The sequence below is a fragment of the Octopus bimaculoides genome, chromosome 10 (assembly GCF_001194135.2).
Source record: "Octopus bimaculoides isolate UCB-OBI-ISO-001 chromosome 10, ASM119413v2, whole genome shotgun sequence".
Classification (NCBI taxonomy): domain Eukaryota; kingdom Metazoa; phylum Mollusca; class Cephalopoda; order Octopoda; family Octopodidae; genus Octopus; species Octopus bimaculoides.
In genome coordinates this window covers 54,174,114-54,189,314 of record NC_068990.1, presented here as the reverse complement: position 1 = coordinate 54,189,314, position 15,201 = coordinate 54,174,114, and the positions used below count along the sequence as shown (strand labels likewise).

The 15,201-nt window shown below is 35.9% G+C and overlaps 1 protein-coding gene across 1 annotated transcript in view; it reads left to right on the top strand.

The window, feature by feature from the left end:
• Window positions 1-2,368: 2,368 nt before the first annotated feature.
• The window catches only part of LOC106877130 (interferon regulatory factor 2), a 24,888-nt gene continuing 12,055 nt past the window's right edge, over window positions 2,369-15,201 (top strand). Inside the window, exon 1 of the mRNA XM_014925932.2 lies at window positions 2,369-2,611. Coding sequence (XP_014781418.1) covers window positions 2,449-2,611 — 163 coding nt within the window. The 5' untranslated portion in view covers window positions 2,369-2,448. The remainder of the gene's footprint in view (window positions 2,612-15,201) is intronic.

The following is a 15,201-nucleotide window of genomic DNA, read 5'->3' as shown; positions in this document are numbered from 1 at the left end:
TTGGCAGTGCTACTGGGGAGCTTTGCCTGTTCAAAATAAACTTTACAGGCACAGAAGTGCCGTCAACTAGTCATGTCTGAGATGTGCGCAGGATGACAAAACAGTCCTGCATGTGCCTGTCCAGTGTCTGACCATTGCTGGGTTTATGTTGGTTTATGTCGAACACCTGATGTCGCGTCTGGGATGGATAATCCATCGTGAAGATCGCCCTGCCACTTTCCTTTAACCAGGAAGGAAAGGAAGTGTTTAAATGCCTGGTGGCCATGGTGAAAGAAGTTGTACGGTGGAGGAGATTGAAAGGGCTGAAGACAAACACTTTTCTCTTCGGCCAGTCCCTGATGAACTTCTTCAAATTTCACTTGAAAAAGAAAATAAGGGTAGAGAGGGAAGTGTTGTCTTCTAGCCAGTTTCTGGAAGGTGGATGAAAGTGGGGAGAATGCTGTGAGTGAATGGACCACCCTTGTGGTTAGTAAAGAAACTGTTATTATTACTGTTGGTTGCTCCGATCTTAGTTCAAATTCCAGACGTCAACTTCGTGTTTCATCCTTTGGGGGTTGATAAATTAAGTACCAGTTGAACACTGGAGTTGATCTAATCGACTGTCCCCTCCCCCAAAATTTCAGGCACTGTGCCTTTAGTAGAAAGGATTATTATTAAGGCAGCAAGCTGGCAAGATTGTTAGCACATTAGGCCACATGCTTAGCAGCATTTCTTCTGGCACTTACCATTCTAAGTTAAAATCCCACTGAAATCAGTTTTGCCTTTCACCCTTTCACAGTTGATAAAATAATTTATCAGTTAAGCAGTGAGGTTGGTATATCAACTAACCCCACCTCTTCTTAAAATTTTTTCTGCCCTTATGATAAAATTAGAAACAATTAATATTGGTGGTAGTGGGCTGGCTTAGAATTGGTAGCACACCAGACAAAATGGTAAGTGGCATTTTGTCTGTCTCTGTTCTGAGTTCAAATTCTGCCAAGGTCAACTTTGCCTTTCATCTAGTGAGTATCTATTGTAGAAAGGATTACTTTTATTAAGGAGATGTACTTGCATAGCTAGTGACCTGATCTGAGATTGTGTGCTGGAACGAAACCAATTGCAGTGTTTATAAGCAGTGTTTATAAGCCATTTAAGAAACACACAAAAACCGTTAGATTCACTTCAACTTTTAAATTTAATTTGCCAAAATATTTTCATTGCTTTGAGATCGTGACCTGTTCACTGACAAAATTCCGTGCTGCATCTCTTGACTTTTATTATTATTGGTTATTCTAAGGGATTGCAGATGGCAGAGACTTAAGTATTGGACTTTATGCTGAACAAATCTTCACAACTCTTTAGTTGTGTGTATTGAATTCTTTCACTTGTGATCTCACTTCCTTTCCTTCTAGTCTCTCTTTCTCTCCTTCCTCTGTGGCTCCACTTTCTCTCCCTCTAGCTCTTCTTATTCTCCTTTCTCTGTGACCCATTTCATCTCCCTCTAGCCCTCCTTTGGTTAAAATGTATTAGTGGAATTCAGAACATTTCAGTGTAAGTTTTGATTTCAATAGATTGTATAAAGACATTTAATCTGATATTTTTTTAAAAACATGTTAGAAGAATTTGTATTGGTTTTTTGATGTAAAATTACAGCAAATGTGGCATGTTTTTAGGTTTTTTTCAGGCTCTTAAATTATTGCATTCTCTTATTCATGTTTCAGCTCCTGCAATTCAAACATTAAGAATTTGCAGTTCTATGTTTTAGACTTTACAAGTTACAACCTTATCAAAATTTGAAATCACTTAACAGATCTTGAATTTCCCATCTCCAGCAGAATCATAATCTTTTCCTCAAAGTATTTGTAATTTGTTTGTGCCTTGACACAAGACAAGGCAGTGGTACCCTATTATAATGGCACCATGACAACAAGTTGTTAACATTGATAGTTTCTGTTGTTTAGATGCGAGTCATCAATGTAGGCCCTGACCATGTGTGTCTTTTCCTTTTTAAGATAGTAGTGGGAGATTTAGTTACTATTTCAAGCAGGTCAAGTGACTGTATAGTAGTTTCTGATCTTTGATAACTGAAGCAAAAGTTTAAATGTTTGATTTATTCATGAGAAATGATTGACTTCATAACCTGAGTGCTCAGGTGGACAGACATTAGATGTGGGGATGGTGGAAGGGAGTTTGTTGAGTGTTGGGAGTAGAATGTTTGTAGGTTGGAACTTGGAAATTTAGAATATCTCTGAATAAATTATAGAGGAATGAGACTTTGGTAGCTGTTACCATACATCTTTGTGTGTTAAGATTAGTCTCAACATTTGTCCATTCTATATGAGAATGTAAAAACAGGCAGCTCTGAAGTGAATGTTTACAACAATCTCTGAAACAATTTTTATTTGACTTACAGAGATTGCCAAACCAGCTGTTAAACGGAGAGGAGTACGCCCTGTGGAACGTGAACGTATGCGACCCTGGTTGAGCAGACTTCTGAATCTTGGAGACATTCCAGGCTTGCATTGGATTGATAAAAAGAAGAAAATCTTCCGCATTCCTTGGAAGCATGGTTCTAGCCAAAACTGGACACCAAATGATGCCAATTTGTTTGTAAAATGGGCTGAACACACTGGTAAGTATTCATTTAACAAGCCAAATTTAACTATTGTTGTTTCAGTAACTAGAAAAAGAAAATGTGGAAGGGTAAGTTTATAAATAGAAGAGAACATGTAGATTAATTCCCACACTATTTTGTTTTGCTTTTCTCATTTCGTATCTCACTCTTTCTTACATACCTTCTTGTATTCTCTTCTTCCTAATTTTCACACGTATATTCTTACCATTTCTCTTTCTTACACAGTCCTTTATCATGAGAACTGGTTGTTGGTGGTATAAATTCTCCTAAGAGTTGCGGGCAAGGCCGAGTAGTTAAAAAGTCTCTTTGTCAATGATGAGGTTCTGGGTTTGGATCCTACAATCTGATTTCTTGGGCAAGAGTTTTTACCATAGCTTCACATCAAAACCAAGCTTTGCAAACAAAAATTAGACAGCCCAACAAAAGAATTGTACCTGTAATTCATATATTGTCATTACTGTTTCACATTCATTCTCCCTCACAATTACATTAAAGTGTCAGTGGAATAGTATATATATATATATATATATATATATATATATATATATGGTGATTTAATAAATAGGTGGTTCTGTTGATTGAGCAATTAAGTGGTCATCCCTGAAATCAACATGATCTATGTTTCCTTTCAATGGATAAAGAATTGGATTAAAACACAACTACTCTAATTTAAAGAAATCTCTTCCATATTTCTAAATGCAAGATTAAAGTGGTCTTATCTTGAGAGACATGGAGTATTACTTGCAGTGAGATGCAATAGTTTCAGATCCATTGGTCATGTAATTACAAAGTTTGCTTGGTACCAGGTGGTTCTGAGTTCATTTTTCTACTGCATGGTCACTGCTATCGTTTACTATTGGTACATATTGACCATTGTCTTGTGAGTGAAATGTGGTCGATAGAAATAGGTTCATTGTATGGTGGGTGGGGGAGCATATGTATGTGTATTCCTTTTGTGTTGATGTGCAAGAAAGAGTATCTGCAGTAGAAAAATCTGTCTCAACAAGTTTTATCTGATCTCTGCAAATGTGGAAAAGTGGACATCAATATGTTGATGAAGATGTGGTGGTGGTGGTGGTGGTGGTAGTGATGATGATAGATACTGAGTGTATTTCCACTATTCTTCAAACACATCTGTGAACAACAAGAACATTGTATACTTATACAAGTTTTTTTACTTTTTTTCTGCAACTTATAGTGCTGAGTTGAAATCTTTAATTCCCCTTGGGGTGGACAATAGGATTTGCAAAGCTAGTTTTCTCTAAGTCTTCAAGTGATCTCCATACAACTCAGCATATTATGGAAGTTTCTTTCTCTCCCACAGACATATACCAGATGTAGGAATACACACACACACACACACACACACACAAATGTTCTCTTAGCTGCAAGCGTAGGTGTGGCTGTGTGGTTAAAAAGTTTGCTTTCCAACCACATGATTTCAAAGTACCACACAGTGGCACCTTAGGCATGTGTCTTCTACTATAGCCCTGGCCAACTATGTCCTTGTAAATGGATTTAGGACTGGAAGACGTGCATCACACATGCACATGTGAGTGTCCTTGTCTTAGTATCATGTGATACTTTTGATTGTTACTGTCATACCAGCTGTATCATTCATTTCTAATATTCTACAAAAGCATGTCTGGCCATGAGAAATATCACTTACCTGCAAATGGGTGAGGATTAGCAATGGGAGGGCATCTGGCTGCAGAAGATTTACCTCAATAAATTCTGTCTGAATTCATGCAAGCATGGAAAAGAAGACATGAAAGCAATGATAATGATGATGACATTAAGACCTAAAGGCTGAATGTTTAAAGTGTTTGTCTCTTGATTACACTCCCCTCCTTCCCCCACATACAGTGGTTTATAATCAGTTCAGTACTTGTTTCAATTGAACTAATTGAGAAATAAGTATTGCCTGATATTAGAGTTTGTGTGTCAGCAAACCATGTTACTTATCAGATGCGATCTTGAAGAATCCACAGTTAACTTGGGTTGGATTAAAGTGGTTTTTATCTTTAGAGACCTGGAGTATTACTTGCAGTGGGATTTTAATAAATCCTCAAGTTTATTGTGTTTTGTGGATGTAATGACTTCCTTCTTGTCTGGATGTGCTATTTAGGAAATAGCAAGCTCTGCTTGTGTGATCCAATATAAAATACCACAATAAGTCACTTACTCATCTGTGGAAGCTCAAGTAGCATTAGATGTATTGGTCAGATTCATGACTCACTATTTAAAGCAACATGCAGTAAACTCACCACTAAATGAGCCAACAGCTCTTGACCATATCCAGTTTTTCTATCTGCCAAGCCTTGTTTACTCTCTGTCTACTAGTCTGTCTCTGCCTGTTTTCATGGTCTAGTTAACTGGTTGGCTACTGTCTGCATCTTTATATAGTAATGTTTTAATCAAAGCCTTTCATTTAACTATTTGTCTTCATCACACTTTAAAATATCTCAATATTAAAGTGACAACTCTTTGAAATCCAGTATTTTTTTATGTAAATTATTCTGACTTGCTTCCTAATTCTCTTTGTTTATTCTTATTCTTGCCCAGTTTTGTAGACATTATTTTAACTTGGAACCAGACTGTTTATTGTTGTATGAAATTCTGGAGAGATGATTATTTCTGTCAGTACAAAAAAAAGCAGTTAGTGTTTAGTTGTTGGTTGCAACCAGTTAGCACCATCAGAATTTTTTTGGTTGTTTTCCTTTACCTTAACATTACTCAAAGTATTGTCAACTATTGTTGAATATATAAGGAATCACATCTAAATGTATTTAGTCTAGTGGTGAAATTAGGTTCCATGGTGGCCTTTTCAGCAGCTTAAGATTAGGATTGAATTAATTCATTTCATTGTTACTTAACAACTTGTTCACAATCCACTTAACTCTCCTTTCCAAGATTCTGAGCCATAGTAGTAGTTGAAGACTATTAAATGTAAACAAGCCTTGATCTATGCTCAACTCTTTTACATAATAGTACATATTTGACAGCCAGACAGTAATTACCTGAGTTTAGACTATCGTCCAATACAGTATTCCGATGTAACTTCATAGTTTGCTCACTTGAGGAAACTTTTTAGATACTTCCACTGAAAATAATGGACAATTGTAATGCAATGTCTGAAACTAATCCAAACTGAAATTATTTCAACAATTTTGTTTTATTTCTTCAATTATTGGATGCTTTTGATTTTATTTTATTTCTTTATTACTATTTTTTTTATTTGACAAGGCCATAAATATGTGTAAGTTCTCTCCTAGGGAATGGAATTTTATTCTGTTTTAGAGATGATAATTGCATGAGGATCTACAGAAAGTGTAATCATTAGAATAAGAATAGGATGGAGAAAATTCTGGAAGCTTTTACCTCTGTTGGCAACCAACGGGCTCTCTCTCCAAGTTAAAGGAAAATTCTATGATGTATGTATATGAACAGCAATGCTACATGGTAGTGAGATGTGGGCCTTGAATGCACTGGATATGCAATGTCAGTGAATGTGTGTGACAGAGCACCAGTGTATTGAGAGAAAAGTTATGCATAAGAGGAATTATATGCAGTGTACAAGAGAGAAGACTGCTAGTTTGGTCATGTGATGTAAATGTTTATATAAAGAAGTGTCGTTGACTTAAAAGTGGAAGAGGGAGACCCAGGAAGACATGGGATGAAGGCTGATCTGAAGACACTGAGTTTTACAAAGGAGATGACAAACGATTGAGGTCTTTGGCACTTTGCTGTACTTACGAAGACCTGTCCACCACAGCAGAATTGATATCCTAAACCACCTTGGCTAATGCTTATTTGTGTCTTCTCTCCCCTGTGTTGATCTCCATCTTTAATACCTTGCTTATCTGCTATTACCTTCAATGCCCCCATATACCTACTACAATCCCCACTCCTGAGCCTCTCCTATATTTCACTCCCTCATTTGCCTCAGTTGCCCCTACCCTACCCACCCAATCAATCCAAACCTCTGCTTCACCCCACTTATTCTCACCACCCAGTGCCCCTCGAGGGTATGTCCCAACACATCTTCACCACCGGCTCTCTCACTTTTGCTCTCTTTATCTTACCCTCTAACTTGTCCTCTTTTTTTTTTTCAACTGGAGTATTCATGTATCTAATCTACAGCAGAACACCTACCCCTGTCCCTCTATACTATTAATCTTTCATCAACTGGCACAAAGCCCCCCTCCCATCTGGGGGCAGGGGGTACCTGACAAGATTGTCAGCACTGGTGTCATGTAAAAAGTACCAGTGATGATGCCATGTAGAAAGCACCCAGTACACTCTGTACAGTGGTTGGCATTAAGAAGGCAATCCAGCCATAGAAACATGCGTAAACAGACAATGGAGCCTGGTGTGACCCCTTGCCTTAGTAGCTCCTGTCAAACCATCCAACCCATGCCGGCATGGAAAACAGACATTAAATGGTGATTTCAATGAAAATCTCCTCCTACCAATCCTTTGGCATGGAATTAGTTTCCTAAACATTAGCAAATAAGATGCAGGCCCACCACCATGAATATGTTATCAGTCTAGTCTGTTGCATGGTAAAGTTGGCATCTCACAATTTGAACAGTTTGATGACAGTGCTGCAGTATAACCAGAGCACAGTGCCTGGAACCAGTAAAAGAGTCTCTAGTTTAGTTGTGCAATTTTTCTCATGCCTCTATCTGAAAAAAAAAAAACAGGCACAACCACGCATGCACACACACACACCAACAAAACTGATAGAACGCAATGTAATACTGTATGTTTTATTATTTTTATTGGCAGAAGTTACAAAGAGTTTCCTGTATGGCACTTAATCCATGTGTCATGCACAAAACTTTTGCTCCTGAATCACTTTGTAACTTCTACTGATTAATAATTATATTACTCTCAAATTTTGCTACAAGGCCAGCAATTTTAGAGGGGAAGGGGTAAGTCAATTACATTAACCCCCAGTACTTGGCTGGTACTTTTATCAACCCCAAATGGATGAAAAATAGAAGAATAACACTAAGCATTTTGTCCAATGTGCCAGCTCACCATAATAATAATAATAATAATAATAATAATAATAATAATAATAGTAACTACTAAGAAAAAAGATGGTAGAAAATTAATGAATGCAGAAAAAATTATTAATACAGTTATATTGGGTTTGAAAAATTGTGTTGTGCAGAGTAAAGTAAGAATACTGTTAGCAGCCAGATACCCATAAAGTGGCTGAAATAGTTGGAGAATTCAAACACAAAAAAGGAAGAACAACAGATTAAGCAAACAAAGAAATGTAATTACATGGCCATTTCATGCAACAAACCCAGTTTGTCTCTAGTTGATGGATGGGGTCTTGAAATGAGAGCCCAAAACACTAATTATAGCTCCTCAGAAACAAGCCAATAGAACAGATTGACAAAACCTAGACAGTAAATGTAGAATCTGCAGGAAAGGTGACAAAAGTATCAGTCACTTCTTGAGCGAGTGCAGTATGCTAGTACAGAAGGGGTGGGTGTGTATAAGCACAGACATGATTGTGCATTGAGATGTTAGTTGAGTGTGTGGCTTCAAAATAACAGGAACTTTGTTTGAACACGAACTAGCAGCTGTGATAGAAAATGAGAATTACAGGATCTGACCATATTATTGAAACAAAACTAGATATGATTATAGAAGACAAAATAAACAGTGTAAGATCATATTTTGCAATTCCCTATGATAGCAGTTGATATCAAAGAAATTGAAAAACTTGAGAAATATCAGGATGTAGCTAAAGCTGAAGAGACTGTTGGAAACTAAGATAACAATTATTCTTGTGGTAACTGATGCACTTGACACAAACACCAAAATTGCTACCTAAAAGATTGAAAGAGATTGGAATTGAAACTTGGATTATCAACATGCAGGAAAACAGTCTTATATTCTGCCAGATTCCCAAGGATGATTCTTGAGATTTGAGGGGACTTGTTGTCACCAAACCTCTAGATAAAATTCCTACTAATTAAATTAGCATGTACTAACTTAATAACAATAACACACACACACACACACATATTGTCAAAATTGACGTGATGTTATTGTGTCAAGATGTGAATGTGTAACTATAGATCTGAGCCAAGCTATGTCTGTTGCACCATTATTTTTCACACAGTTGAAATAGTGGCTTATAAATACATTTGTACTTTGTTACAGCCTTTCCACTGTGCTCACAGGGAACAAAGTATACTTTGTTTGCCAACTTCTCAATTCCATTTTACAGTCGAATTGTTAGAACTGTAGGAAGGCTATCATCTAGATTTAAACACCATTTGCCTGGCCATTTTTCTTGGATTTATGGAAATTTACACAACCGAGCCTTCATCTCACTCAAATTAACATGATGGTTTAATGTAAAAATAAAAGCAATGAATTTGCATTGTTCAGTTAATAACAATACAAATAATAACTGGAGTCCTTCTCTGGTTGGTTCATTACCAACATGCCAATCACTTTTGAAAGTTTTAATGACATCTTGAAATGGTTGGTGCCATTTCTATTCATTCTACATGAATCACAAATTCTTTTACTGTATAATTGTTATTGCATAAAACAAAATTCCAGAAAATTTCTTGTTGACAACAAAATGTGATGAAAATGACTGACAATAAATTAATAGTGCTGACTCTGACTGAATTATTGTGCTCTGATTCCTAAACTTATTTTATCATGGAATGTGTATATGATATTTTGAACAGATGGAACCCATATCTATAGTTTACAGACTACCTGCCACCACCTTTGTTTTAATGAGACATTCAAAGAAAGAATTAATACATATTCTTTTTTGACAGAAAGAATTAATACATATAAAAAAAGCAACAATATAAAATAACTTAATATTTGAGAAATGGTAAATATCATTTTATTATAAAATATTTTTTAAATTATAAAAGACAGTTGGTAAATCCCAATATTTTTTCACAGAATTTTGGGGAACACTGAAATATTCAAGGAAATATCTATGATACATTTCTTTCAGAATATTACCTAAGTTGCAATTTCCTCCTGAAACATTTGGATTAATTCAATCGTAGTGGTGTTTTATAGTTAGATACCCTCAACCAAACCTCTTGAAAGCAGGAATGGTTGAGTAACATGAGTGATTTGTTTTTGTGTACCATTATGTTTGTTCCTTGTTCTTCATGTACATTTATCAGAGATCTGTTGGGTCAGTCTAATGTAGGTCTAATTGTAAACTATGAAAGTGATGTAATATTTGTTATTGATATTCTGGAACAAAGGGAGGCTAAAAAAATCTGCTGATACTTAGCTGTTATAATAATTATAGTCTTTTCTACAACAGGCACAAGGCCTGAAATTTTTGGGGAGGGGTCTAGTTGATTACATTGACACCAGTGTTTGATTGGTACTTATTTTATTGACCCTAAAAGGATGAAAGCAAAGTTGACTTTGGTGCAATTCGAACTCAGAACATAAAGATGGATGATATGCCTCCAGGCATTTTGCCCAGCATGTTAACAATTCTGCCAGCTTGCCATCTTAATAGTAATAATTTTTTCTACTATAGGCAGAAGGCTTAAAATTTGGGGGACATTATTTTTTGTAGTGAAATAATGCTAATGTTTATCAGTCTATTATACATGTGCAGTCTTCTTAGGAATTGTACTGCATATACTAGAAAAATGTATTGATTGAAAAATTGTGTTTTAGTTTTATTAAGTCCTCTGCTTGGACCAATACCTGCATGAACATAATTAAAATATGAAAACTTGGAGTGTTAAATCCAACATTTTGTCATCACATTTATATAATGCTTTAAAATATATTTTATAGTTTCCAATGTTTTTATGATGTCCAAGATTATCCTTAGATTGTTAAGGGCAAGCTTGTATTTCATACTGTGATCTGATTAATTGTCAGATATAATAATAACCACATATATTGAAAGAAATAGTTAAGAGCTGGAAGAGGAGGCATTTAACCCTGTTGTTACTATATTTCTGTTGGTATATACAATTAATTTTAAAAACAATGAGGGATTTAGTAATATCACTTTGTCATTATTAAGCTTGTGTTTGGAACATGCAATTTTGGTGTAAGATTTTTCACTTGAAAGCAAGAAGTTTGTATCATAGAACTCAGGGCAGTCTCAGGCTGGTTGGCATCAAAAAGGATAGAATTAGTAATTGCTGTAAGATTTATTCTCTTCAACCAAATATTTCTAATTTGGTATCTTAATAAAAGTGAATAGAATTATCTTTGCTAATTTAAACATTAATGCAAGAATAACGTTATGATCAAGAAGTTTGCTTCTTGGTGTGACTCGTATGTGGTACCTTGGGCAATTATTTTCTAATTGTAGTATTGTGCTGGGTAACAGATGTTACATTAATGGCCCATTGACATGAGTTTGGACTGTTTTACTGTATGGATGTAAAAGTTATACCTTAAGAGCAAACAATGCTGCCAAACTCAAAACATTTGAAACAATGTGCTATTGAAGAGTAATGAGGATCAGCTGGATTGGCCATGGAACAAACAAGTCAGTACTTGAAATGGAATCAGAAAGAGAATTTATGGCAACTATCAGGAAGAGAAAGCTGCAGTATTTTGGGTATGTCATCAGGGCTCAGAATCTCGACGACCCCCACCACCACCACACTGTAGAGGGAAGATGGGAAACAAAAGGTGGCGATCAAAAAGATTTTGGTTGGATGACATCAAAGAATGAACTAAATCTCTGGCCAGAGGCAGGAATTGATGGAGGGAAATAATGCATGTGTCTATGGTCCCTTATTCTCAGCAATGGAATTATACTTATCACTACCATTGCCACTACTGATTATATAGGTATGTTCCACACATTAATGCTACAGCTACAGGGTTGTGATACTGGAAAATACACAACACTCTGTTGGCTTTATTTTTACTGACTAATTATCAAGTCATTTTTCTAATTCACAGTGAAGTGGTTAATTGTCACAAGAGCATCTATTTGTGGAAATATATATTTTCAGATCACAAAAGCTATCACATCCATGCTAAGGAAGAATGAAGGGAGATGAAAGGTGTTAAAATCTAATAACTCTGTGATATGTCAAAGAAGTTTGTATGACATTTAAAAATATATTGAATTTCAAAGAGTTTAAATAATTTGAATATTTAAGTATAGCACACTAACAGGAAATAACATACCATTACATTAGCATTTCACTGTATGTGAATATAACTAAACTCTTTTCACAATGTATTTACATTATGATAGACAGATGGCTATTCTTGTATAATACTGTTTTTGTTGCATATAATGGATTTTTATTCAGCTGGGCAGCTTTTTGTCATTCCAGTGGTTGTCTAATAACTGTTTTCCTATATCAGTGGTGACAAATTTCAACTTAGTGTGCAGTAGGCTGTGAGTACATTCTATTAACAAATGCAGTGAGACTGCAATGTATCTAGCATTCTCACCACCTGCTGCTAGGATAGTGTTTGCCTGCCTTTGATATATATCATGTTTTTAAACACAGTATGTTCATAAGAAATGATATTATCTCAAGATAAATACTGCAATAAATTTGCTTTTTTGCAATGTATTTACACTAAGTATAATGCACAGAGGGCTATTTTAAACACTTTCTCTTTTTCTATAAATACCTTAGCATTTGACAAAGTGTTTGTTCATTTATCACAAAATTCAAATTGAAAGAATTGAGTATATTCTTGAAAGACTGGAATTGAAGAAAACAAGTATGGTCCATTGAAAGAGTGATATTGTCACATTCTCTTTATTGTGGTCACTAAAATATTTGTCGTATGAAATCCTGAGGTCATTTATTTAATGTAAATATAGGTAAAAAGTACATTGTTCTCAAGTCACCTTTCTACTTTATTTGCTTATCATGCTCCAACAAATACTACAATACTTCACTAAAGTGAGATTAAATTACAAGTGTATGAAATAGATTTAAGTGTCAATAGTGTACAAATAATTGTTAAAAGCATCTGTACTTTAAATAGGTTAGGTAACCTGTTAAGGAATTGTCAAAATTGAAGGAACTGTTTCCTGGAGTTTGTTTTAACATAGGATCCTTAAAAATGACATTTATTATTTTCTAAATTTTAAATTTCAAAACAGATCAGTAGAAATTTAAAGAGCGATGGTTAGAGAATGTACCAAATAATAAACAAATATAAAGTTGAAGCAAGATAGTGTTTGTTTGACTGCAAAAACTTGTTGGTATAAGTTATGAATTAGAATAAATTTGTGGGTTGTAAAGAAAAGTGAATTTTGAAAGGGATACACTTCTCATATCTTCCAAGAAAGACCTTCCCCCAAACAACAGAATTCACTTCTCAACAAACAAACTTATTCTATTTTAGAAATTTTATTAACACATTAGTCAGTTATTAGCTGCTTTTCTGACATGGTCCACTGGATTAGACTGTGAGACGTTGGTAGCTCAACTATCAAAAGAAAAGATGATGAAAATAAAGAAATATTGTAGTAGAGTATTGAAGTATATGCATGGTCTCATTATTTATTAATAGGCTACGGCTATCTTTCTTTTTCGCATTTTGTTTAACTACAAAAGAAAAAATATAAAATGAAGTAGATGAGGTTTTGATGTGTGTAGTTAGTAGCTAAGAACAATAAGTTAAGAGCTTCATTTGTTAGAAATTACATCTCCATTACAGTTGGACTATTTTTCTCTCTTTATGACAGGGTTTTGTATTGAAATAGCCTTAAACTAGAGATCATATTCATTGTTTACAAATAAAAATATTTTATTCATAATTTCTGTTTGGTGCACAGATTTTCATTGTCTCTCTCTCTCTCTCTCTCTCATCAACATATATTGTTTAGTTGATGACCTCATATCCATGCAGTGTGTGTGTGTGTTTGTATACACAAGGTGCATTCAAAAACTATCCAACTTTATTTTTTCTGACCAAAACTAATGTCACATGGCCAAAATCCTGTGGTGTGGAAGGTGAACTGCCGTTCTTGCACATGTGTGAAAATTTTGCACTGGTAGGCCTTGTCAGTTCCCAGCTCTTATGCCTTGAATGCAGCTGTGTACTCTTACACCTTGGGTACAGACGTGTAGTATGTGCTCATCAGATTTTCATTTTCATGCAAAGTGACCAAACGTATCAAGCAGACACCATAAACCCATGTCTTATCACCAGTGATGATGGTCTTCATGAAGTCTGGGTTGTAGTTGGCACAATCCAGCATGTCCTGAGCAATTTCCATGCAGAATTGCTTCTGCTGCTTTGCCAGCACCTCGGAAATGATTTTTGACGACACTCTTCACATGCACAAATCCTCCCTTAAAATGGGATGCACTGATCCTGTGCTTATTCCTACTTCAAGAGCAATTTCCTGGATTGTTACATGAATCTTCCATGACTATTTGCCAAACCTTCTCAATCAGCCCCTTGTTTCGGCTTGTGGATGGCCTACTTGAGCGTTCCTTGCTCTCCACTGAGATGCAACTATATTTAAAGCAGTTGTACCATTCTTTGATCTGAGTTTTGCCCGTGGCACCTTCGCCAAAAGCCTGCTGAATCTTCTGGGTGGGTTGAGCTTGAGTATCACAAGCTATTGGCAAAACTTGATGCATTCAGTGAAAATGAAAATCCAACAAGCATGCACTGCACATCTGTACTCTAGGTGTAACAGCTGGGAACTGACTTAAGTTAGGAAAATTTTCTCACACATGCAGGAAGGGTGGCATTACTTCCCACCCAAAGGATTTTGCCCATGCAGCATTAGTTTTGGCAGGAAAAAATTAAGTCAGATTCTTTTTTGAACACGCCTCATATATATATCATCATCATCATTGTTTAATGTCTGTCTTTCATGCATGCATGGGTAGGATGGTTGACAAGAGCCGGCCAGGTAGAAGACTACCCTAGGCTACATTACCTGTTTTGACAGGGTTCTTATGGTTAGATGCTTTTTCTGTGGTACCAGCACTGGCAGGGTCACCAAGTAACTTGCAAAATAAGGAATTTAGAGAGAGGAGCAGGAATTGGAGGAGGAGATCTAGTGTCAGATGATAAAAGGTTAGAGTGTGACAGAGAGGCAGAAACAGGTGTCTTGCTTTGGAGGAAGTACAAGAAAGAGGACAGAAATAGGTGTGCTAATGTAAAGGAGAAACTTGGTACCTAGCCAGAGGGAAAAGCAAGGGAGAGAGCAGGAGAGAGATGGTGGGGAAATGCCAGGAAGTAACAAAGATCAGAGAATAGATGAGGTGGTAGAGTAAGGAAGAAAGAGATAAATTGTCTTATTTATTATACTGCTATCAACTCTGGTGGCTGGTCTTTCAATTGGTTTGATATTTGAAAGATTCTCCTTTTCCCAATCATTCTACACATTTAATAACCTTTCATAATGGCATCTCCACTTGTCTTTCTTCTCTGAGTCACTAAGTGCAAGTATACCATTATCCATTTGCACACATCTCTCACCCACTATATATATATATCCAGCTGTAGAAACTCTGCCAAATGCTGTGCGTGAGAAGACCCGGCAAGCCAAGTGAGACCTAAATCTAAGGCCTCAGCCAGTCCACTTATGCGTA